Source organism: Canis lupus, chromosome 27 (genome assembly GCF_011100685.1).
Source record: "Canis lupus familiaris isolate Mischka breed German Shepherd chromosome 27, alternate assembly UU_Cfam_GSD_1.0, whole genome shotgun sequence".
In the NCBI taxonomy this organism is placed as follows: Eukaryota; Metazoa; Chordata; class Mammalia; order Carnivora; family Canidae; genus Canis; species Canis lupus.
In genome coordinates, this window is record NC_049248.1 from 27135993 (window position 1) to 27163743 (window position 27751).

General features: G+C 33.6%; 1 protein-coding gene across 8 annotated transcripts in view; it reads left to right on the top strand.

Annotated features, from left to right (window-relative positions):
- The window catches only part of CCDC91 (coiled-coil domain containing 91), a 332875-nt gene that overhangs the window by 158563 nt on the left and 146561 nt on the right, over window positions 1-27751 (top strand). For all 8 annotated transcript variants that reach the window (XR_005379978.1, XR_005379979.1, XR_005379981.1 and 5 more), the window contains one exon: window positions 13246-13323. Coding sequence is in view for 4 of the 8 variants with exons in the window: in XM_038577155.1 (XP_038433083.1) it covers window positions 13246-13323 (78 nt within the window). In the remaining 4 variants the exon portion in view is untranslated. The remainder of the gene's footprint in view (window positions 1-13245; window positions 13324-27751) is intronic.

Here is a 27751-nt window from a genome sequence, read left to right on the forward strand (position 1 = left end):
GGGGCTAAGGCAGCTGGTGACTTGAAGTTGAAGCCAATGTCCACTTACTATTCCAAAAATCCTAAGTTCCTTAAGAGTTACACTAAATCTACTCTCCCTGTATTCTTTTCTGTCAGTGGAACAACAAAACTATATGACAGCACATTAGTTTATAACGTTCTTTACTAAATATTTAGAGTCCACTGTTGAGACTTACTGCTTAAAACAAAAGAATCTTTCAAATATGACTGCTCACTGACAATGGACCTAGTCAGCCAAGAGCTCTGATAGACATATACAATGAGATTCATGTATTTATGCCTGTGAACAACATCCATTCTGCAGCCCATGGATCAAGAAATAATTTTGATTTTCAAGTCTTCTTATTTAAGAAATACATTGCATAAGGCTGCTTAAGCTGCCGTAGGTCATGATTCCTGTAATGGATCTTGGCAGAGCTAATTGAAAACCTTTTGGAAAGGATTCACCATTCTAAATGCCATTAAAAACATTTGTGATTCATGGAAAGAGGTCAGAATATTAACTTGAACAAGCATGTGGGCAAAATTGATTCTAACACTTATGGATGACTTGGAGGGGTTCAAGATTTAAGTGGAGGGAGTAATTGCGGGTATGATAAGAATAGCAAGAGATCTAGCACTAGAAGCAGAGTCTGAAGATATTGCTGAATTAGTTCAATCTCATGATAAAACCTGAATGGTTGAGGAGTTGCTTCTTACTGATGAGCAAAGAAAGTTTTTTTTTTGTTTGTTTGTTTGTTTGTTTTTTGCGATGGAATCTACTCCTGGTGAAATGCTGTGAAAAGTTTAGAAGTGATAACAAAGGATTAATTATTGCATCAATGCTAGCTGATAAAACAGTGGCAGGGTTTGAGGGGATTGTCTCCAATTCTGAAAGTTCTGCTATGGATGAAAAGCTATCAAGCAGCATCACAAGCTTCAGAGAAATCACTCATGAAAGAAAGAGTCAATCAGTGTGGCAAACTTCACTGATGTCTTATTTTAAGTAATTGCCACAGACACCCAACCTTCAACAACCACCCCCCTGACCAGTTGAAAGCCATGAGCATCAAAGCAAGACCTTACACCAGCAAAAAGATTAGGATTTACTGAAATCTAAGATGATGGTCAGTATTTCTTAACAATAAGGTATTTTTAAATTTATATATATATATATATATAGTTTTCTTTTTTAGACGTAATGCTATTTCACATTTAATAGACTATAATATAGTGAAAACATAAGTTTATGTGCACTGGAAACCAAAAAGTTAATTTGACTTTAGTGTGATATTCCCTTTGTTGTGGTGGTAACTATAGCCAGCAATATCTTTGAGGTATGCCTGCATTATTTCATCCTATTTTTTTAAATGAGGAAATGTATCATGTGCTCTTTCACTTAAGAATATAACTTAGATTATTTCATATCAGTACAATAAAAGTTCCTTAATAATCTACTGAATAAATGTACTATCATTTATTTAACAAGTTCCCCATTGTAAACATTTTAAGTGGTTTCTGACCTTTTAATTCACTACCCTGTACATAAAATCTTATGCATTTAGATATTGTTACTCAACACAGAAAGGCTAGGGTTTCTGGTTATTTATTCATTTACTTTCCACAGTTACTGTAGAGTATAAGATCTAACACAGGTAATGCTTCTACCTTAAAAAAGTCTTATTAAAATTATAAATATAAAGAGTCCTGTAATTCTAAATATCTTATGATGAAAACAACATTTATAGATTTTTTCCCTATTCCTGCCATTTTTCTGCCCCCTTCAGCAACAGCTTTCAGAATGTTAAATTAATATTTATGTCCATATTTCTAAATAATACCTTAAAATTTTGCCACTTCTTGATTTTTCAGATGTTGTAAATTCTTTTTTTTTTTTAAAGATTTTATTTATTTATTTATGAGAGACAGAGAGAGAGAGGCTGAGACACAGGCAGATAGAGAAGCAGCCTCCATGCAGGGGGCCCGACGTGGGACTCGATCCCAGATCTCCAGGATCATGCCCTGCCGAAAGTGGCACTAAACCGCTGAGCCACCCAGGTTGCCCAGATGTTGTAAATTCTTATGGCCGATAGAGTTTTTTCATTCTTTCATCATAGTTGTATCATAAATTTGATTATACCAGTATTCAGTGTTTATAATAGTTATATAAATGCTATTGGTATTTAAATGACGTTATAATTAATTGCCCCTTCTTGGTCAACTTTTTAAGTGAATATTGTTTTCTGTGTATTCTTACTCATGATTTTTTTCACGCAGTTCTTCTGTTTTTATTGTGAGCTCATATATGTGATCTCAATTAATTTAATTCCTGGGTCTTAGTTTAGAATTCTTTCACAGGTGTTTTATGCTTGCTTCTTTTGGGAACAGGGAGTATCAACTGTCCTGGCACTACTAGTACTGTACTTTCAGGGTCTCTATTTGTACTGTAATTGTCTAATAACTAGTTATTTTTATTTGGTGTCACCCCAGGACTTGCTATTCTGGTTGAAAATCTTATATAATGACCTTTGTCTTTGAGACAAGTTTGACTTTTAGGAATGCTTCCTTATGTAAAAATTAGATTTCAGTTCAGGTTTTAAAAAAATTTTTTTTCTCCTTTGGAATTTTCCTTACTTGATTATAAACCAAGCAATATTGTAAATATTAAGCTGTTTGGATGATCTAGTTGTTTTTTTCCTGGAGGCCCTTATAAGTGTGTCCTAGTGCTGGAGATAAATCTGTATTTGTCCATTGTGGAGGAACTCAAGGCATCACTTTGCTGTATTAGTGTTTAGATCTGGGGAATTCTTTGTATTATTTTTGATGAATAACTTCTCTGTTATTTGGATAACAATATCTATTATCTGTTCTCTGTAACATCTGATATTTGGGTCCTGGATCCACTGGATTGTCATACTGTATCTATTTCCTTTCCCCTTTTTTTCCCCCTCTCCCTTCTGGAGAAGAGAAACTGACTTTATTTCATTTCCCAAGTCTTTTGCTAATGTTTTTGTACATATTATGTTTTGAATTCCTAAGAGTTTTGTTTGTTTGTTCTTTGAATCTTTTTTTTAAAATAGCATTTGGTACTTGTTTTATAGGTGTTGTATCTTCTCATTTGACGATGTTAGTGTTATTTTTTTATTCTTACATAATGTTTCTTCCAAGGTGCTTTCCCCCCTCCCTTCCCCCTTTTCCATTACCGTGTTCTGGCCTTTTTAAAGAGCTTTTCTTTAAATGACTGATTCATAGATATCTCTTTTTAAGAGTGAGGCACAAAGGGTTGACTGGAACTTCTTGTAGAGGAGGCTTCACTGTAGGGTTTTCTGGCAAGGCTGTTGACTGTTACCACTTTTCCTTTGTCAGTGTTTTTAAGCAGGACTGGCTTCAGGGGCATACAACGTGTGCATTTGTACAGGGCCCTGTGATTTCAGGGGTGCCATGCTTGGTTTAGTGATCTGCTGTTGCCATCCTGAAATTCTTAATTTTTGAACAAGGGTTCTATGTGTATGTTTCATGCTAGGGCCCACAAGATCTTGGCACAAATAGGTGCAACCCATTTTATGATTGCAAACTATGTGTTTGTTCTTTCCTACTCCCGCCTTCTCCATCCTTTCTTCCTCTTTTCCTTTATCTTCTTTTCCTCCTTTCCATGTCCTTTTTTCCCCTGCTTGGCTTGAGTTAGTTTTGATCATCTGAATCTCAAAGCACTTTGCCTTTGAAGCCTTTAACAAAGTTTATGATAAATAGTAATTTTTTAAAAATCTGATGCAGAGTGGAATTTATGCCTTTCCTATTGAAGCAAATAATAAGGTGACATTGAAGTAGCAGTTGGAACAGGGCCAGTTCAGTCAACACATTAGCCAGGAATTTAGCCTGAGTTACATGCAAGAGGCCATATTCTTCTGTGCAGAATTCTGTGCAGAATTTGGCCCTTACTCTTTAACAGATTGTAGTTGGTAGAGGGAATGTTGTGCTAATGGAGAAACGATAAGGACAACAATAATGGCACTGTTGTAAGATCTTGTGGGCCCTAGCATGAAACATACACATAGAACCCTTGTTCAAAAACCACAGGTAACAATGTTATATGCGTGTCTAAAAGTTAGCATATAGAACAATCAATTACATCTATGCTAGTGTGAATACATGGTGGGATTATTTGCACACTTTCATCATTGTATTTGTTAGGAAACTTCCAGGAGTTTTTGTTATTTTGTTTCTGATTGAGAGGATTCAGCAAAGCTGATGGTTTTGTATTCTTTTGCTGTTGAAATCCATGCTGTGTATTAAGGCAGCCCTTAATGGGATAGGGCCAGAGATGAAAATTAATCCTTTCAATAATTTGGAAATCATAAGCCAAAGGGACAGATTTACTAAGGTGTTTCTTTCAGTACTGGGTACAGTTTACTATGGCAAAGGTGCTCTATTTCCATATGTACTACTTTATTCCTGTAGACTGATTCTTACATGATTGAATTGTTTTTCTCTCCTGTTTTTTTATTTGGCTACATATTTGAATTAGCCTGTGAGACTGAGTTTGAAAGATTTTGTCATGTATTATTACTTATTGTATAGAGGGGCTAAGGAATGAGATAGAATGAGGAGATAAGAGATTAAACACTATTCAGTGAGAAAGACTTCTTGTCCCACAATGCTGTGTCATCCCAGTGAAACTTACTTTCTTTTAGAAATCAACTAGGCTTGTTACAACTGTCAAATGTAGGATCAGTGAAAGATGGAGAGGTAGTGTTTTGTTGTTCTTATTCTGTTTTGACAAAGATGCATATGGGATAATCTGTTCTTATTTGTGCTTCTCTGACATTTATAGTTAGGCCACTTTGGTGTGTGGGATTGTACAGATTTTGGTGTGTTGGTGGTAGGGGGTGGGTTATACCATTTCTCAGTCAAAACCTTTTTAGTGCATTGGTTGGTTGTTATCCCATTATCTTTATTTTGATTTCTTTGCAACTTTCCTTTTGGAATATCTGGAAGTGTTTATGGCTGCCTTATCCAATATAGTTGATTAGTTGTTGTGAAAGGAATGTAATCTTGTGGCTTCAGAGAAAGTGGCGAGGCTAAATTGGAAAACCTTTCTCAATCAAATGTTATTAGCTAATTACCTGCTGTAAATTATGTTCATTCTAATTATAGACTTGCCCTTGGCCAAAGAATTTAAAAGGTGAGAAGCAACAACTTTCTAATAGATAAAATATAATGGTTAATTGGTCTTTGAAGTTTCTTCCCTCCCTCCCTTCCTTCCTTTCTCTTACTTTTATTCTTCTCTCCCTTTTTAAATACTGTAGTAATTCATTCCAAATATATGAATCAAATATTGGCTTTTAACCACCTATGTGGTGCAAGATCCTGTTACTATGCATGGATTAATTTGCTAGATGTGATTAATATGGGTTCTACTTGGTTTGTGAATGGCCAACAATAATATAATATGAATTGAGAAATGTTTATCAGTTTGTGCCATAGTTTAGTCTTTAAAAAATTGTTTAAATTTTGTTTCAGATATCTGAATTGAGTTTTGTCATTAGTATACCAATTATGATTACTTTTAAAAATTACTAATTTCCCATTTTTTTGTAAGGTAATTCTGTTTGTTAATTATGTGATCTCTATTAACATAAGTATGTATTCAGCAGATAAATTTTCAATACCAATCATGTCCAGACATATTAAGGGTATTAGACCTATGTATATTTAATAATTTTGTCAAGGCATAGTATCAGAGTGATTATGGGTAATGGACAATTTATTGGAATGGGCTTCTGATAAGCTTTGAAAAGCACCTTACTTTACATCTTTCTTGTCAGATCAAAATTTTTGGTTGGCAGTAATAAGTTGTGAATGACTATGTCAGGTTTTACCAAGAGTGACCAGTTTGTGTCTTACTTTCATCAGAAGGCATGACTGTGTATTAATTATATATATGAGTCTGTGTATTAATTGAGATTTTTAATGTATTATTGAGTTTTATGTAGAAAACAAATCTATTGGTAAAGAAAATATACTCAAGTTAGTTCAATCTTTGACAGGATATTTTTCCCTAAAATTTTCAGCTAGCTGTCAGCAGATCCGATTTAGGCTTCACCCTGTCCTTACTGAACTAAGTGACCTTGAACAAACTTCTTGACCTCTCTACGCCTCAGTTTCCTCATTTATAAAATGAATACAATGGGATGGCTTACCTTTCAAGTCTTTTCGTATTTAAAAAGTCTGTAATATTATTTAAGATGAAGGCATTTTCCTGAATCCTCCCTTTCTAGTGATGGTTTTGGGTTTGACATTTTGAAAGAAAGTTATCATTGTGGTCAAATTTGGTCTTGACTACTTTGAAGATAGGTTGTACATTTTTGGCTCTGTATTCTTCAAATAAAAATTTTAGGCCATGTAGGACTATCTGGTTATTCCTGTGTTTTCTTTTGGTAACTGGGCAGCCTGTGTGTTACAATGTGGTTCTGTGATTACGGTCAGTAACTTTGGAGTAAGCAAAGGGAGTTTGGTTGATCTAGTTTCAGACTACTATATCACAGAATAGCATGAAGAAACTTGGAAGGGTATTTTAGAAAGTGATTAAATTCAACTCTCTCATTTAACAGATTAAAAAAAATGCCCCAGAGTTTTGTTAGCTTATATGCTGAGCTTGCATCAGGAAAAGAATGTTGATCACAATTTCATTCATTCACTTAATAAGTATTTATGTCAACCTATATTAATAACCTCCTTTTTGAAGACCAGGTTTTAAATACATTTTTAATATACTTACTATGATGTTAAATAACTCTCTCTCTCTCTCTTTGAAACACCCTTTTCACTTTCCAGATATATTTGGCATTCAAATTTGTCCACTCTCTCTCTTCTTTATTCCGTCCTTATTTTTCAAGCTGATATTATATACAGGGCACCATTTGAGATGCATATATTCAATGGCAAGTAAAATTTCACCTTCCCAAGTTGAACTTGGAATTCTTTTTAGATATCCATGTAAAAACCTTAGTAGATAGTTAGGTATATGAACCTGGGGATCAGCCATGGCAAAGTCGGAGATATAAATTAAGAAGTTGTGCAAATAAATAAATAAATAAATAAATAAATAAATAAATATTGTATATAGATAATACTTAAGGCAAGAGAATTAATTAAGCTCAGTTAGAAGTTGAAGAAGTTAAAGAAGAGATCTGATTCCCAGGTAACTTCTGCATCTCAAAGTTGGGGCAGTGGAAAGGAACCAGTGGAACAGACCGAGAAGGAATAGACAGGAAGAGAACCATGGAAGCAAAATATTCCAAGAAGTAGAGAGTGGCAAACATTATATGGTCTCATTCATTTGGGGAATATAAATAATAGTGAAATGGAATAGAAGGGAAGGGAGAAGAAATGGGTAGGAAATATCAGAAAGGGAGACAGAACATAAAGACTCCTAACTCTGGGAAATGAACTAGGGGTGGTGGAAGGGGAGGAGGGCGGGGGGTGGGGGTGAATGGGTGATGGGCATTGAGGGGGGCACTTGACGGGTCGAGCACTGGGTGCTATTCTGTATGTTGGCAAATTGAACACCAATAAAAAATGAATTTATTTAAAAAAAAAGTAGAGAGTGGATTTGGCATGATGATGGCAGAAACAGAGTCTGTGGAGTTTTTTAATCTCAGATTTTCTTGCAAAATTAGACTAAGATTTGTTAAAGAAAAAAAGTAATAAACACTATATTCAACAGCAAAAAGTAGGTGACAGTTGTTTAAATGAATTCTAGAGCATAAGCTGATAGAGCAGAACTATTGGCAACAATGAGACATAGGGTGTCTATCACATTTGTCCTAGACTAGTGGAAGGGGACATAAGAGGACTTAAGGTGGTCCCGAGAGCTTAGTGATCCAGACATCGCTGCCCCAAAAGGAATAATTGCCAACAGAGTAGAGGACTTGGAAGACATATCTGAGGACAGCAGCTGCAACTGGCAGAGTGCTCTGAGACCTCATTTCTCTTGGGAATAAATAACCTGATGGAAGCACCCTTCTTAAGGTACAGAGATGAATGGTAAAAGGAACAAGTAAGGCACAGCACAACACACTGAAGGAAGGAGAATGTTCGGATACCAATAGAGGAGGGGCTCAGAAAACAGAGAGGACTGGAGAGGTGGCTACCCTGATTAAACACATACACACACACACACACACACACACACACACACACACACATTTTGTTACTTATAATAATGGTAGAAGAGGAAGCCCTAGAATAACCTAGGGCTTGTTCAGGTCCACCTCATTCCTTATTCAGGAACCTCTTCCTAAAAGTAAATGGGAACATGGGTAGGAGAACAGGCTTGTGGTGGAACCATGTACAAAGATAGAAGCATTCTGAAAAATAGTATAAATCTAACAGAATAGTTCAGAAATGAGAAAATGTAAGCATTAAATAAGAGATAACTGACAGATACAAAAGATAACTATAAGTAAAATAAAAGAAAAATTCATAGTAACATTCAGTTTCAACTTGAATCTCAGTAATAACTAATGATGTTCAGCATTTGTGTCTTTGGAGATATACTGTTTGCTAATGTAAATGGAATTTTTTTCTTGATTTCATGTTTGGATTGTTCATTGCAAGTTTTACAAATACACATGATTTTTGTGTGTTGACCTTTTATCTTATAACTTTGCTGAACTTGTTTATTAGGTCTAATAGTGCATTGTTTATTGGAACTAATAATTCTGTAGTTTCCAATATATATGAAACCATATCTTCTGAAAATAGGGATAGTTTCACTTCATTTCTTTTTTTTCTTAAGATTTTATTTATTTATTCATGAGAGACACAGAGAGAGGCAAACATAGGCAGAGGGAGAAGCAGGTTCCCTGTGGGGAGCCTGATGTGGAACTCGATTCCAGGACCCTTGGACTACGACCTTAACCAAAGGCAGACCCTTAACCACCGGAGCCACCCCGGCGTCCCTCACTTCTTCATTTCTAATCTAGTAATTTCTTAGGATGCCTTTTATTTATTTCTCTTGCTTAATGCCTTTGCTAGACCACCTTGAGTGCAATGTTAAATAGAAATGTCCAGAGTGGACATCCTTGTTTTGTTTCTGATGTTAGAGTTTTAGTCTTTCGCCAATAGTATGATGTTAGTACAGATGTCCCTTATCAGGTTGAGGATGTTGCTTTCTATTTTTAATTTGTTGAGTATTTTTATCAAGAAAGTATGTTTGATCTTGTCATTGTTTGTCTGCATACTGAGATGGTCATTTTTTTTCCTTTATTGTTTTAATATGGTGTATTAAACAGATTGCTGATTGTGTGTTGAACCACCTTGGCATTCCTGAGATAAATTCCACTTGGTCTTTAGCGCATAATCCTTTTAAAATGCTTTTGCATTCTGCTTGCTGCTATTTTATTGAAGAGTGGTACATCTATATTTATAAGGCTCATTGCTTTCTACTTTTCTTATATTGTCTTTATCTGGCTTTGGATTAATGTAACATTGGTTACTCAATCTTTTATGTTATCAGACTGAAGATACCTATTATATTCTCATCATCTTTTTAGCTCCAAAGCATAGCAGTCTAGCACATAGTAATAGTGCAAATTAAATATAATGCTTACTGAGAAAATTTGATACAAATAATGGCATCTGGGAAAATTTTAGGTGATCAGTAACAACAAATTTCATAGTATTTGGAGAGTCTACATTTTCTGTCTTGAATTATGATGAATATTACTGACTGTCTCTATATCATTTAAAAATTTATGAAGTACATAATAACAGTCAAAATTTTAGTTCTGATATCTAAAATGATTATAGAAGCCCGTTATGTCAGTAATGAGAATTTCATCATAATCCAACATTCATTGATAGCTGATATGTTCTCAGATACTATGCAAAGCATTGGACTAATATTCCTTCTCTCTAGAAGATATAGCCATTGTTAAAATGTTCATTGTCAGTTAAAATATAATGCCATAGAACATTTTGATTACTTGTGAAATGTCTCTAAGAAAATACTTTTAATGTGAATTGCTTAGTACATTGTACTCTATGCTTTTTTATTAGCATATCAATACATTTTTGATGATTTATGTCATTATTCAGGACTATAGTTATTGAATTATCAAACTTGATCATTGAAATGGTTCATATTCATCTTTAATTTGTAATTATGTAAAATGGTTCATATTCATCTTTAATTTGTAATTATGTAAAAGAATAGATTCTCAGTTTTACTTAATGGATCTAGGTTAATTTGCTTTTACTCAGACTAATTAATTCTAAGTAGCTTTTTGACCTTTTTGGTTCTGTTTCCTCAATTCAAAACTGAAGAGATTACTTACTACTAGGTATTGTCAAGATAGAAAAAAAGCAAATTAGTATTTGTTTAGTTAAGTGTGGAAAATGCTGGTTTTAGTAAAGTTCAACATATTTCTTTCTGTATTTGTCTGAGTTTTAATATGTTAATATATATTGTTAATGTCCATAGTTTGACTTGTTGATTTTATATGAACTTCTTATATATCACTGGCTTGAAGGTGGAACATATGCATTCCAAGAACTGCCTGAGATGATCCATTATGATATGGAAAGAAGATTGTAGAATACCTATTTCTATTTACGTATTTTATAATCTCGAAAAGAGAAAAACTGTGGTAATATTTAGCACACGGGTTGCCCTCCCTAGGATCAGGATCCCTATATGAAACAGTCACATATTTTTGTGAGATAACCAGACATGAATGGGAGATCCAAAATGATGAGTTGATAGTGACGTCCTTATTTGTTTCCTTGTTTTTAGCGTAATAGAGTACATAACTTGCCTAACCAGGTAATTGGACTATTATGTTACTTACTTTTTACTGAAACAACTCTCAGAGAAATGGAAAAATGACTTTAGAATGATTGCTGCCATCAGCCATAGATATTCATAACTATGCTAACAAAAATCCATATTTTTAACAAGTGCTCTTGGTGATCTTTTATATTAAGACAACTTTGGGAAATAGTGACTTAGCCATACTAAGATATATAAAGGCATATACAAGAAAGGGAAATTAAATGTTAATAATGAAATAGAAACTGTTAAGTCAGTAAGGTCTAATAAATGACAGGAGATGATGAATAAGTGGAAGCAGTTAATGGACAAAAATTATTGGCATTATCTTTTATCCTAAATATAGTTGAAGTTTAATTTTCTCTTAAAGTCTATTAGGGTCATGATACAGTCATTCCTTGCAGTCATTCAAGGTTTCAAGCTGACAGAGGCTGTGCCCTCTGCAGAACCTGGCTTTCATTGTCATCTTGGCTATTGGCATTCAGCAAGCAAGTAGGGGAAGAAAAGGAGTGTGTGGAAGATTTTGGAGGAGTTTTGTGACTCAAGCCTGAAATAATATATATTACTTCTCCCAACCCAATATTCCTAAAATAAATCCCACTTGATTGAGATATGTTATTCTGTTTATATATTGCTAGACTCAGTTAGCTAATAACTGAGTCTAAACAAAGCTAATACTTTGTTTAGAATTTGTTTCTATACTTGTAAAAGAGTGGTTCATAGTTTTGTTTTCTTTTAAATATCTTTGCAAAGTTAAGTATAAGGGATATACTGTCCTAATAAAATATGTGGGGAAGTATTCCCTCATTTCCTATTCTCTGGAAGAGTTTGTATAAGATTTCTCTTATTTTTTTCTTTAATGTTTATTAAAAGTCACCTGTTCGGTCATCTAAGCTTAGAAATTTCTTGGTCAGAAGTTTTTTTTTTTTTTTTTTTTAATTAATTAATAAATTCAATTTCTCTTATAAAAATAGGACTATTAAGACTTTTTGTTTCATCTTTTAAAAATTTTGATAAGTTGTGCTTTTTCCTAGGAGTTGTTTTTTATTTTACACAAAATTTCACTTTTGGGGGGGTATTTTTTTGGGGGGGGGGTGTATTTTATAATATCTTTAATTTTTTTTTTCAGAAATAGATGTAGACTAATGTAATATCCTAATTTGTGTAAGACGTAAATTTGCATTTTTATTTTGCTTCAATTATTTTATTTTTATGATCTTACTACATGTCATTTTTTCTCTTATTTTGGATTTTTTTTAAAGATCCTTTTGTTACATGTTTATTTAATCTTTTTACTCTGTCCCATGTCTTTTTAGATTTTCTTTTTGTATTTTGCATAGTTTTATTCCTCTTTTCACTGCAATATCCCTGCCCCCCCCCCCCAATTTTGTTTATCTAATTGGGCTTTCTGCTGTGTTTCATTTGTTTACTCATCTGTTGAGTTATTAATAGTGTATATTTCTCAGCTGTAAAGTTTCTCTCATGAATTCTAGTTCTCTGATGAAAATTTATATCCTATTTTCATTTTTTTCTCTACTTTCTTGAACGTATGAATCATACATATTTTTTTTAAAGATTTATTTATTTGAGAGAGAGAGAGAGAGAGAGAGAGAGAGATAGCAAGCACAAACAGGAGGGGCAGAGGGACAGGGAGAGAGACTCCAAAACAGATTGTGCTGAGCACAGAGCCCAACCTGGGGCTTGATCTCACAACACTGAGATCATGATCTGAATTGAAGCCAAGAGTCAGATGCTTAACCAACTGTGTCCCTGAATCATAATGTATTTTAAACTCTTTGATAACTAACATCTAAATCATTCATGAGCCTATCTATTCCTTTTGTCTTTTCTGTGTTTTGTTTTCATCTGTTGTCAGCTCTGGTACTTTTGTATTGAAACCTGTACAGAATGTTTGAAAAATTAGAAAGGCTCTACAGGATATGAACATTCTCCAAAGAGAGTTCATCCGTCCCTTTGCTAGGAAGATAGAATTGGGGAGTTGGTCACCTGAATCCAGTGGTTCTCCAAGTTTGTTATGTATTAAACTATTGGTATCTGTATATTACTGGAGAACTAATAAAAATATAGAGAGAGGCCTGAGCTTATTGAAGTAACACAGTCCTTCTTAGGTCTTAATCCAGGTGCAGAATTGCCATATGCCCCAAGAGATAACCATTGCCTTGTGTTATCTCACCTCTCAGTATGGTTTTCCTCTCACAGTTATTGTTTTCCATTGTTGACACAATGTCCTCCTTAATGCTTTTAAATGGAACTTTATTTTTTCTCATTGTTTTTTGCTATAGCACTAGTGTGCCACACACCACTTAAGGGTTCATGGATGCAAGAGTCAGTGGTCTTATTTTGTAGACAAGAGAACAAACCATAGTTTAATTTTTTGTTTCTGTTTTTCAGGAAAAACATAAACAAGAATTGGAAGACATGAGGAAAGCTGGTCACGAAGCTCTCAGCATTATTGTGGATGAATATAAGGTAGAGGTTTGGGAGTCTGCCTTCTCTTTTAAACTCTGTCTTACTTTATTTATTTATTTATTTTTTCTCTTACTTTAGAAAAATAATTTATACATATCTGCATATGCTAGCCTATGCAAATTATAGAATGACAGTAGTCTTACTTTGGTACAGAATTGTTTTCAATTGACTGATGAGTGCTGAAAACATAATAGATTACAAAAGTAATGCTAGATGTTGCTCTGCATTGGAGAAGTTGTAGAATGTTTATGAATATAGGATTTTCAGCTGAAGAAGTTCAAGAACAAATTCTATAGAATTAACTGCTAGACTAGATTTATCTTTCTGTGGTTCTACCTCTTTAGAAAAAAAGGTATGATTATGAATCTGAAAAATATTGTAGGTAAAGGGGGTTAAAAATACTGTTTATATTGTTACAGAAATCATGATAAATGTCAATATTAGGGACATACACAGCATTATTCTTTGATTGTATGTCTGCATAAGCTTAATCCTTTAAAGCAAACTGAAAAAAAAAAAAAAAAAGCAAACTGAGAACTGGTGTGTTACAGCTTTCAAGAACTGAAAAGTTGTACCTGATGGATGTAAATTTGCCTCCTGGTCAAGACCAATACTGTGAAGCTAACTTTCTCTTCTTGGTGGGAAATAAATGAAAAGGGAGATTTTTAAAAAAATATTTTATTTATTTATTCATGATAGACATATATATAGAGAGAGACAGAGAGGCAGAGACACAGGCAGAGGGAGAAGCAGGCCCCATGCCGGGAGCCCGATGCGGTACTTGATCCCAGGACTCCAGGATTGCGCCCTGGGCCAAAGGCAGGTGCTAAACCACTGAGCCAACCCTGAAAAGAGATATTTTCTTTTCATGTTCAAAAAAAATTATTTTCCCCATAAATTTCATGTTAGATCATTTTTTCCCCACAAATAATAGAGGAATACATTATTGTTGAAGTTAAATTCAAACAATTCTCCCCAAAGGTAGCCACTGTTAGCAGTTTGATGTGCATCCTTGTAGAGATTTTTCTCTGTATTTGTATATGTATGTATGCTAATACCATATTATATAATTTTTTGCTTTGTTTTTACAGAAAATGTTATTCCACTCAATCTGTTGTTTCTGTATTTATTCAATATGACATGTATTTTAGTATCAGTATGTATGAACTTATTTTTTGTTCTATAGTATTCCACAGTGTGTGTGTGTGTGTGTGTGTGTATGCATAATTGGTTTAATTATACCTGTATAGATAAGCATTTAGTTTGTTTTTGGCTATTCATTACTACAATAAGTTTTTTTTTTTTTTTTAATCCTTCTACCACATGTAGAATACAGAAATTTTTTATTGTTGATCAAACTTCATCCTTGGACTTAGTAGTAATTAATTTTAATTTAAGTAGCTAATAATTTAATGTCAAAATGCTTCTTGTGATAAATAATTTGGATAAAAGTATAAAACAAGTAGATCCAGAATTAATTTAACTGAAAGTAAAAACTTTTTTTTTTTTTAATCCCAAGGTAAATAATCCAGTAGATACGCATTGGAACATGAAAGTTCATTTTTTGTGACCACACCCAATATAGAAACCAGTGCCATTGTTGAGATGGTCATTAAAAAAATGTCAAGTTTTTGCAGCTGTGATTATTGGCTCTTTTTATAATATTGTGAATTTTTAGCTCTACTAATATAAACCAGCTTTACAGTTACTGAATTGGGTAAAAGTATAGGACTGTTTTGAACTATCATCTTTTTTTTCCCCCTAGGCTAAAGGTGGGAAGAATTAAGAAACTGGAATTTATATACTTCTGGGGTATTAAGTGGTATTTTCTTGGGTAAATTTGTATTTTATATATTTTTATTTATGAATCTAAATTAAATATTTTGAAAGCATTTACATTGTGTTTGAATTTGTGTTTTTCTGAACAGCTTGAAGTTTGATATTTTAAATCCTTTTTGAATCTAGCTCCACATATTTATATGCTGAAAACATGTTTAGTGTGTATTGTTTTCAATACTGATAGCTAATGAGGTTAAAAACATTAGTGAGAATTTTGCAAATACATTTTACAAATAGTGATTTGGAGAAACTTGGTTGAGAGCTACTCATTTCACCTGTTCTTTGTCTAGTATCATTATTTGATGCCCACTTGGAGAGGATTTAAAAGTCTCAGGCATTAGGTATCATAATTTGCTAGAGAATTAGGAATCAGGGGGATCCCTGGGTGGCTCAGCGACCCAGGGCATGATCCTGGAGTTCTGAGATAGAGTCCCATGTCAGGGTTCCTGCATGGAGCCTTCTTCTCCCTCTGCCTGTGTCTCTGCCTCTGTCTCATGAATAAATAAATAAAATCTTAAAAAAAAAAAGAGGATTAGGAATCAGGTCAAGTAGCCTACACAGTTATATTTAATTTGTCATATACTTATTGCCAGTTAATATAGAAACTAGATAGCTTTTGTGGCAGGGAACTTTGTGTAAATACATTTCATATAGCTTTCCATATCGATTTATTGATGAGCTTCATATTTTGTACAATGATGTTATAGTACTGTGATAAAAAATAAGATCTGATATGTTAATTATTGTATAACATTTTACAACCAACATGCTCTGAAAACATATAGAGAATCAACTTCAAAGTAATATTGGGAAAAATAAAGTAATCCAGATAGGAAAAATAGATGTTTTCCTCATAGATTAGATATCTTTATAACTTAAATGTTGATTTGTGACCCATTATGGAACAGGAAAAGAAACAATATTTGTTTCCATTTGAAAGTCAAGCATGAGAACTTCCTATAATTATTATGTGTCTCTTTTTTAGACAGTAACTTACTTTTTATTGATACCTTTTAAAGCTCCATTTTGTTATATAAACATTTTGATAATTAATATCTAGATAACTCAAAAACAAACAAAAATACAACTTCTAATTATTATTGCTAATAGAAGTTGTATGAACATTCTCTTTGAATTTATTCTTTCCTTAATTCAAGAAACCTTGATTTCCTTCTTTATGCCAGGGACCGATGTGGATATAGCACTGAAGAAAATAGCTGTATCCTTGGTCCAATGGAATATATATTTACACACCCACTCGTGACCATGCACCAACCATATATAGGTAGTAAGTGACTGAAAACCATAGCTTCCCTTGATGCTTTGACTTCTACCTCTCCTTCCCATGCAGATGTTTACTCAAATATGCAACTGGATTAGAGAAATCTGTACTTTTTTACTGCCATTACTAGCTTTTAGGGATCTTACACTCTTCTGCTTGGTTATCTTGGACTAGATGTGATATGTCTTTTTTTTCTCCCTCCAATTTGACTTGAGACATTGTTGAGGAATTTGAAAAAAAAATCATTAGAAAAGATTGTGAAAAATACAAATGAAGTAAAACAAAAATGATAAAAGCTTACAAATTAATGTACAGGAAGATGCACTATTTTTACATTAACCTTTCCTTCCAGAAATATGAAGTAGACATTTTTCCCCCTATTTTTCCTATTAGTACAGCTGAAAAAAATTTCCCTGAACATTATTTTTATAAAACAGACATAAAATCCTAAAAGAAAGCAGACTACCTAGGACTTTGGGATCCAGGTAACTATATATGACACTGGGTTTCCTGGATTTTCTTCTTCCCTATTTGCCCATTAGGTGCTAGAAAAATGAGCAACCCAGAAATACCAAATGGGCACAGATAACAAATCCCGAGAAAAGGCTGCTGTCTCTGTCCAGAAGATCAGGAAAGCTTCCAGGTAGCAAGACCGTAAAGCATTAGATAATAACCATTCTACTCCTACCAAATACCATAGAAGAAAATGTAACCCCACCCACAGCCCTGCCAACAAAGGCTTGTTAAGGAACGTAGACTTTCACCCTCACCAGGTTACAGTGAGGTAACTTTCCTCTTCACTCAAAAACAACAGATATCTCAAAAACAAACAAAAATACAACGTCTTATTACTATTGCTAACAGAAGTTGTATGAATTCTCTTTGAATTTATTTTTTCCTTAATTTCAAAGAAGGCTGACTGAGAAACATGGATTTTCGGTCCCACTGGGCAATAAATCCTCTCCTCCCTGAGTGTCAGGGAAGGCCATGTAGGAAGCCTAGACTTCCACCTCACCCTGATGGTAGTGAGACACTTTCTGTATTATCAAGGTATCAACAGATGTTTAATGGAAAGTCAGGGTCTTTATTATTGCTCAGTGGCAATAAGGTCAGCCCTCTGAAGTGTCAGTGAAGGTTATTTGGGTCAAGAGGTGGCCCTCTGCTTCCCCAGGCTACAGTGACATTGGTGAAGGCTTTGTGTAAAGCTGAACTCCCAGCCATGTCTAGCAAAAATGAGGAGATTCTTGTTCATCCTGCCCTGAGTGTCCGTGTAGAATGAATCAGGAACCTGGACTTAGTACCCGGCTGTTCCTCTCTTGCCCTGTTGGAGTAGTATCTTATCAGAGGAAGTCTGCTAAAACAAGATTTAAAATATCCATTTCAATTGAAAATCACTACTCATAAAAAGAACCAAGAAAATCTCATCTTGAGCAGAAAAAAAGATAATAAACAGAAGCTAACACTGAACTGACACCAATGTGTGAATTCTCTGACAAGGATTTTAAAGCTTCCATCATAAAAATGCTGTAACAGCAATTATGGACATGCTTGAAACAAATGGAAAAAAAAAAGAAAATCTCTGCAAAAGAATAGAAATAGAATCTATTTCTATGAAAGAAATAGATTATATATAAAAAAGACCAAATGAAAATTTTAGAAGCTAAAAATATAGTACGGTAATAAAAAATTTAGTGTATGGGCTCAATGTCATAATGAAGAAATGGGAGGTAATCAGTGAACTTGAAAATAGAAAATAAGTCACTCAGTTTGAACAGCAGAGAGAAAATAGACTGAAAATAAATGAGCAAGGATTGTAGGATTATAACAAAAGATCTGAAATTCATGTCATCAGAGTCCTGGAAAAAGAGGAGAAAGAGGATAGGGCTGAAAATATATTTGAAGAAATACTAGCTGAAAACTGCCCCAATTTGCCAAAAGAAGTAAAACTACATATTGAAGAAACTGAGTGAACTCTTAAGCAGGATTACCCAAAATAATACTACTACTAAAATCAAAACAAAACCCACCAAGACCTATTGTGATGGTTAATTTTATATGATAACTTGGTTGGGCCATGGTGCCCAGTTATTTGGATAACATTATTCTGGATATTATTGTGAGAGTTCATTTTGGTTAAGATTAACATTTGTATTTGTGGACTGTGAGTAAAGCAGATTGCCCTCCCATTATGTGGGTGATTCTCATCCAATTTTTAGAATGTCTCCCTTGATCAATAAAATATTTTGCTAGCAGACAGCCTTTTCGACTTGAACTGCAGCATTGGCTCTTCCCTGGATCTCCAACCTGCCATTCTATCCTGCATGCCGAATTTGCTAGCCTCTACATTTGTGTGAGCCAAGGTCTTCGAATCCATCTTTCTCTCTATATATACATCCTATCGATTCTATTTCTCCAGAGACCCTGACTGCAACACATATTATAGTCAGACTTCTGAAAACTAAAGACAAAGAAAAAAATATCTTGAAAGCAGCTAGAGAAAGATGGCATTTCACCTACAGAAAATCAATTAGATTTACACTGGATTTTTCATTGGAAGCCATGGAGGCCAGGAGGAAATGGAACAACATTGAAAGAAAATAACTTCGCTCAGATTTTTATATCCAATGAAAATATATTTCTGCAATGAAGGGAAGAAATCAAGATATTCTCAGATGAAGGAAAAGTAAGAGAATTTGTTGAAGCAAATCTACTCAGAAAGAATGAATAGGGAAGTTATCCAAACAAAAGGAAATGATAAAGGAAGGAATTTGGGAACATTAGGAAAAAGCAAAGGAAAGGACAAGATTGTGGGTAAATGCAATAGACTTTCTTTTTTTAAGTTTTCTAAATTATATTTATTAAATTAAAAAATATGTAACATTGTCCAATGTGGTCCTTAATGTATATAAAGGGAAATTTAAAAAAATTATACTGTAGGGTTGCGGTTGCCTGGGTGGCTCAGTCCATTAAGCGTCTGCCTTTAAATCAGGTCGTGGTCTTGGGCTCCAGCCCTACTTCTCCCTCTCTGCTACTTCCCTGTTTGCGTTCTCTCCCTCTCAAATAAATAAGTAGAATCTTAAAAAAAAGAAAAAAGAAAAAAAGGGGAAAAAATAAAATTATATTGTAAATGAGGGAGAGTAACAGATAAACTTAACTGGAATTGGTAAAATGCCAACACCAGCAATGGTGTAATATATATATATATATATTTAAATTTGAGAGTATGGCACATTTATTTACTTTTACATTCTGTTCCATGATAAGGCGTGAGATTATTTAGCATTTGATTGCAAGATTTTATTTATTTATTTAAAAAAATTTTTTGATTGCAAGGTTTTAAACTATCAAAATCATTTGGAGCTAGTTTACATTTGTATTTCAAAACTGTAATAAGTTTAAAATGTAATAGAAAAAGCTTTTCTCCATTTGTCACTCTCATTTCTAAGAACCTGAAGTGATCAGTAATGATCACCAGAGAGGAAATTTTACTAATCATATGTTGTTTTGAATTTGAGTAAGCTAGTGATATTTTAATATTTTAAAATTTTTATTTTTGAACAGCTTTATGGAGATAAAATTCACATTACAAAATTCATGAATTTAAAGTTTATAACTCTATAGTTTTTAGTATATTCACAGAATTATACAGTTGTCACCACATTGTAATTTCAGAGCATTTTCAACACTCTACATGAAACTTTGTAGTCATTAGTCCTTTAGCAGTCATTCTTTGTTCCCTGCTTAACGGTCTGTTTTCCAGCCCTTGGTAGCCGTTAATCTACAATACGTCACTATAGATTTTATATTCTGGACAATTTCTATATATAGAATCATTCAATTTGTGATGTTTTTGACTGACTTTTTTCATTAGCATTATGTTTTCAAAGTTCATCCGTATTGTTGCATGCATTAGTATTTCATTTCTTTTTATTGTCCAGTAATATTCCATTGTATATACCATATTTATTTATCCATTCATCAGTTAATGGTCTTTTACATTGGTTTCACTTTTTCACTATTATGAATAATGCTATGTGGATGTATATTTTCATTTCTTCTGGGTTTATACCTAGGGTTGAAATTACTAAGTTGTATGGTTATCTATGTTTAACATTTTGAGGAACTACTAGAATGTTTCTAGCTATTTTATATTCCAACAGTGACTAAGGGTTCTAATTTCTCTCCATCCTTACCAAGACCTGTTATTTTCCATTAAAAAAATATTTAGCCATACTAGTGGGTTTAATTAGCATTTAAGTATTTGATCCATTTTGAGTAAATTATTATGTACAGTTTGAGGAAGGGATGGAACTTTTTTTTCCCTTGGATGTACATGCCCAGTTGTTCCCAACATCATTTGTTGATAAGACTATTCTTTCCTCATTGAATTTTCTTGGGAACTTGGTCAAAAAGTAATTAACTATCTCTGTGAGGATCTATTTGTAAACTCTAAGTTCTTTTCCATTGAACTATATGTCTCTCTCTTGATGCCATTACCACACTTTTTATTACTGTAGCTTCATAGTAAGTTTTTGATATCAGGAAGTATACATTGTCCAAATTTGTTCTTCCAGATTATTTTGGCTATTCTAAGTCACTTGCATTTTCATGAGTTTTAGAATCAGCATGTGAATTTTTAAAAACATCATAGTGGGATATAATATATATTTGCATTGAATATGTAGACCAATTTGGGAAGTATTGCCATTTTAATAGCATTAAGTTTTCTGGTGCATAATTATGAAATGTCTTTACATTTATTTTGTCCTCTTTAATTCCTTTCAACAATCCATTGTAGTTTTTACTATTTTATTTTTTTGATGATACTATAGAATGAATTATTTCTATTAATTTCATGTTCAGATTTTACATTGCTAGAATATAATAATATGATTAATAATGACAGGATGGATTTTGTGTATTCTAATATATATGCTCATTAGTTCTAACAGTTTTTTTTTTTTTTTAAAGTAGATTTGTTAGGATTTTCTATATACAAGATCATGCCACCTGCCACCTGCAACTCTTTGCAATCTGGGTGCCTTTTATTTTTTTTTCTTGCCTAATTGTCCTGGATACACCTCCAATACAATTTGAATAAAAGCTGCAAGAATATACATCATCTTAGGAGACAACATTCAGTTATTAATAACCATTTAAGTACAACATTATAAGTGAGTTGTCAATAAATAGTCTTCATTAGGTTGAGAAGTTCCCTTTTTTTCCTAGTTTGTTGAAAAAAAATTTTTTGGCTTATGAAAAGGCTGCAGAATTTTATCCAGTGCTATTTCTGTATCTTTTGAAGTGATGTTTTTTTCCTTATGAATATGGTATATCCCATTAGATTTTTGAATACTAAATCTGCATTCCTGAGATAATCTACTTGGTCATGGGGTATAATTTTTTATATGTGTTAGCATCAATCAGTTTGTTAATATTTTGTTGAGTATTTTGTGTCTTTATTCATAAGAGATATTGGTTTGTAGTTTTCTTTGGTGTCTATCAGACTTTGCTATTTGTATAATACTTTACTCAAAATGGGTTAGGATATGTTCTCTTTTCTCTAATATTTTTGGAAGAGTTTTTAAAGGATCAGTATTAATTCTTTAAGAATTTTGTAGAATTCATCATTATAACCATTTGATACTGGAATTTTCTGTGTGGGAGTTTTTTGTTTTTTTGTGCATATGTTTTTTAAATAAATTCAATCCCTTGTTATTGATCTCTTCAGATATTCTGTTTTCTTCTTGAGTTAGTTTGGTAATTTTATTTTTTTAGGAATTTAGTTCTTTTATCTGAGTGACCTAATTTTTAGCGTGTAGTTGCTTACGGTATGCTCTTACTGTGCTTTTATTTTTGCAAGGCAAGTAGTGATGTCGTCTCTTTCATTTCTGATTTTGTAATTTGAGTCTTCCTTCTTCTCCATTTGATCAATTTATCTAAAGTTTTCTTCATTCTGTTTGTGTTTTCAAATAATTAGCTGTTGTTTTTTTTATAATAAATTTATTTTTTATTGGTGTTCAGTTTGCCAACATACAGAATAACACCCAGTGCTCATCCCGTCAAGTGCCCCCTCAGTGCCCGTCACCCATTCACCCCCACCCCCCGCCCTCCTCCCCTTCCACCACCCCTAGTTCGTTTCCCAGAGTTAGGAGTCTTTTTGTTCTGTCTCCCTTTTTGATATTTCCCACACACTTCTTCTCCCTTCCCTTCTATTCCCTTTCACTATTATTTATATTCCCCAAATGAATGAGAACATATAATGTTTGTCCTTCTCCGACTGACTTACTTCACTCAGCATAATACCCTCCAGTTCCATCCACGTTGAAGCAAATGGTGGGTATTTGTCGTTTCTAATGGCTGAGGAATATTCCATTGTATACATAAACCACATCTTCTTTATCCATTCATCTTTTGATGGACACTGAGGCTCCTTCCACAGTTTGGCTATTATGGACATTGCTGCTATAAACATCAGGGTGCAGGTGTCCTGGCGTTTCATTGCAGCTGCATCTTTGGGGTAAATCCCCAGCAGTGCAATTGCTGGGTCGTAGGGCAGGTCTATTTTTAACTCTTTGAGGAACCTCCACACAGTTTTCCAGAGTGGCTGCACCAGTTCACATTCCCACCAACAGTGCAAGAGGGTTCCCTTTTCTCCGCATCCTCTCCAACATTGTGGTTTCCTGCCTTGTTAATTTTCCCCATTCTCACTGGTGTGAGGTGGTATCTCATTGTGGTTTTGATTTGTATTTCCCTGATGGCAAGTGAGGCAGAGCATTTTCTCATGTGCGTGTTGGCCATGTCTATGTCTTCCTCTGTGAGATTTCTCTTCATGTCTTTTGCCCATATCATGATTGGATTGTTTGTTTCTTTGGTGTTGAGTTTAATAAGTTCTTTATAGATCTTGGAAACTAGCCCTTTATCTGATACGTCATTTGCAAATATCTTCTCCCATTCTGTAGGTTGTCTTTGAGTTTTGTTGACTGTATCCTTTGCTGTTCAAAAGCTTCTTATCTTGATGAAGTCCCAATAGTTAATTTTTGCTTTTGTTTCTTTTGCCTTCGTGGATGTATCTTGCAAGAAGTTACTGTGGCTGATTTCAAAAAGGGTGTTGCCTGTGTTCTCCTCTAGGATTTTGATGGAATCTTGTCTCACATTTGTCTTGTCTCACATCCATTTTGAGTTTATCTTTGTGTATGGTGCAAGAGAGTGGTCTAGTTTCATTCTTCTGCATGTGGATGTCCAATTTTCCCAGCACCATTTATTGAAGAGCCTGTCTTTCTTCCAGTGGATAGTCTTTTCTCCTTTATCGAATATTAGTTGACCATAAAGTTGAGGGTCCACTTCTGGATTCTCTATTCTGTTCCATTGATGTATGTGTCTGTTTTTGTGCCAGTACCACACTGTCTTGATGACCACAGCTTTGTAGTACAACCTGAAATCTGGCATTGTGATGCTCCCAGCTATGGTTTTCTTTTTTAAAATTCTCCTGGCTATTTGGGGTCTTTTCTGATTCTACACAAATCTTAAAAATAATTTGTTCTAACTCTCTGAAGGAAGTCCATGGTATTTTGATAGGGATTGCATTAAACGTGTATATTGCCCTGGGTAACATTGACATTTTCACAATATGAATTCTGCCAATCCATGAGCATGGAATATTTTTCCATCTCTTTGTGTCTTCCTCAATTTCTTTCAGAAGTGTTCTATAGTTTTGAGGGTATAGATCCTTAACCTCTTTGGTGAGGTTTATTCCTAGGTATCTTATGCTTTTTGGGTGCAATTGTAAATGGGATTGACTCCTTAATTTCTCTTTCTTCAGTCTCATTAGTGTATAGAAATGCCACTGATTTCTGGGCATTGATTTTGTATCCTGCCATGCTGCCAAATTGCTGTATGAGTTCTAGCAATCTTGGGGTGGAGGCTTTTGGGTTTTCTATGTAGAGTATCATGTCATCTGCGAAGAGGGAGAGTTTGACTTCTTTGCCAATTTGAATGCCTTTTGTTGTCTGATTGCTGAGGTAGCTGTTGGTTTTGTTCATTTTCTATTCTCTAATTTACTGATTTCCACTCTAATCTTTATTTTGCATAGCCTTCTGCTTACTTTGGCCTTATTTTGTTATTTTTCTATTTTGTTAAAAGAAGTAGGTAAAATATGTAATATCTTTTTTCTGATTAATGTAATATCATTTTTTTTCTTAAAATAGGCATTTATATTTATGTTTTCCTCTTGATTCTAGTTTATTTCATCCCATAAGTTTTGTTACATTGTATTTTCATTTTGCGTCATGGAAAAGTATTTATAGTCCTCATTGTGATTTTTTTTCTTTAACATATTGTTTCTTTAGAAAAGTGTTGTGTAATTTCTATATATATACAATTTCCCAAATTTTTGGCTGTTACTAATTTTTAATTTCATTGTAATTGGAAAATTCTTTTTGATGATTTTGATTGAGGTGGAATGTTCTGTAGATGTCTCTAGATGCATGCAGTTCATTCATAGTGTTGTTTAACTCTTCTATCTGCTGCTAGTAATCTAAATTTTTCTATCCTTTTATAACAGTGTGGATATCAAAGTATCTATTATTGTTGAATTCCTGGTTACTCTGTCAGGTTTTGTTTCATGTATTTTGGGGGTATTTTGTTTGCTGCATATATGTTTTTAATTGTTTTATCTTCCTAAGGTATTGACTTTTTTATTATTGTAAGATGTTTGTTTTTATTTCTGGTATGATATTTTTTTCTTCTAACGTCTATTTTTTGTTTTTTTTTGTTTTGTTTTGTTGATATTAGTATAGCCACTCCAGCTCTACTATGGTTTTTATCTGCATTGTATATTTTACCCATCCTTTTATTTTGAACCAATTTGTATCTTTGAATTAAACTATGTTTTGTACAAATACAGTTATATACCTTTTTAAAATGTAATTGCTTTTTAAATCAATAAAAGAATAGAGAAGAAACAACCATTTGTATTGTCTTTATTTTTTTTTTTAAGATTTTCTTTACTTATTCATGAGAGAGAAAGAGAGAGAGAGGGAGAGAGAGAGGCAGAAACACAAGCAGAGGGAGAAGCAGGCTCCATGCAAGGAGCCTGATGTGGGACTCGATCCTGGGTCTCCAGGATCACACCCTGGGCCGAGGGCAGGGTTTAAACTGCTGAGCCCCCAGGCTGTCCCTGTATTGTCTTTTAAAACTACTTATGTGATTAACTTTAAGATTAATGTTACTGGCATACTTTATTTCTAAATGCAGATTGAGGTATTTTCCGATTTTACTTGTTTTAACCTTAAGAATTTCCTTTAGTATTTACTATAAGTTATATCTGCTAACAATGAATATATCTTAAAGTAGCTTTAGTTCATTTTCATTCTTTAAAGATAGTTTTCTATCTTTAAAAGCTTTTTTATTTACTTTTGTTAGATGTAAGATTCTTGTGAGACAGGTTTTTTGTTAGTTTTAGCACTTTGAAAATGTCATCCCATTGCCTTCTTTCTTTCATTGTTTCTGATGAGAAGTAAGCTTTTATTTATTTATTTTGGTTATCTTATATGTGATGACTCATTTCTCTACTATTTTCAAATTGTTACTGTTTTTGTCTTCCAGCATTTTGACTATAATATGTTTGAGTATGTATCTCCTTTAGTTTTTCCTACATGGAAGTCATTGAACATGTTACATCAATAGATTGTAATTTGTCACTTGGGAAGTTTCTATGTTATTTCTTTAAATATTCTTTTTTTGTGTTACTTTCACTATGTACATGTTGGTCTGCCTAATAGTGTCTTATATTTTTCTGAGGCTCTATACACTTTTCTTCATTATTTAAACTCCGTAGTTCAGATTTCTTGGTCATTATTGACATTTCTTCAGATTTATTATTTATGTTTTCCCAATTCAACCCTCTGTTTAGAACCTCTAAAATATACTCGTGCTAAAAATTGCTTAACCATCATCTGAGATTTAAGATAGCTGTAATTTCCTGGTGGAGAGTCTTGCATTAATGTTTATAGCTGCTGACTGGATCAGGTAGGTGGTGGTTGCTGAAGGTTGGGGGTGACTGGCAATTTCTTAAAAGAAGACAACAGTAACGTTTGTCACATCAGTTGACTCTTCTTTTTCTAAATGATTTCTCTGTAACATGCAGTGCTCTTTGATTTTACTTTTGCTTTTGCTTTTAGCATTTTACTTATGGAAATTTTCATTTTTACTGTTTTACATTTCCATTCCAGAATTATCTGTTGTTTCTTTTGTATAATTTGCCTCTTTATTGATGCTGTATATTTTATGAGATGTTATTTAATTATTCAAGCATGATTTTCTTAAGTTCCTTGAAAAATTTTTCTATTGCTGCCTTGAAGTCTTTTTCTGCTGAGTCTAATATGTGGGCCAAATCAAAAGCAGTTTCCCTTGACTCCTGTTTTCCCTGTGTATGTGATATAGTTTCATATTTTTTCATGTCTAGTAACTTTTTGTTGAAAACTAGTCATTATAGATAAAATGTAGCAAATTTCTGCCTTTAGTCCTTGGGAGACTTTGTGCTTTTGTTTGTTGATTATTTAGTGAAGTTCATTTCTTTAGAATGGTGCAGCTTCTGTAGAGCAAAATGAGTTTTACATATTCTTTCTACTATCAGAAATAACTATTTTAAAGCCATGCTCTCTTATCTCTTTCCTGATCTCTATTTTTGTGATTCTGACTTGTCTGTATCTTATCATAACTAGCTGTTAGTTTCTATTAATTTCTAGTTGATTGCTGGTATGTTTTTGACAGTGCCCCAGGGTATCCATTGATCCTCAGCCTCATCCAATTATACGTCAGTTATACATCAGGGGTAGTTTGTGTGCCAGAGCCTTGCTGTAAGTCTTCCCTGTCATAGAACCTATGGATTATTTACAGATTCTGGAAGAGTAGGATGCTTAATTTTCCTTTTTTTTTAAGAGATTTTATTTATTTATTCATGAGAGACACACAGAGAGAGGCAGAGACATAGAGAGAGAAGCAGGTTCCCTGTGGGGCCCCAGTATCACAACCTGAACCAAAGGCAGACATTCAACCACTGAGCCACCCAGGTGCACCACTTAATTTGCTCTTAATTGGCTTTGTCACCCAGATCCCCCTTTCACAGCTGGAGCTATGTATGAGGGAAGGAGAGTAAGTACTATTCTGCTACACAGCTGCCATCATTGCTCAGTATAGATCTTCTATAATACAGAATTCATGATGATGGGACTGTCCAGTGTTTATAAGTGTTAAATATCTCTGGAATAGTTCTTTTACCTCAGGAATGTAGGAGAGATGGAAACT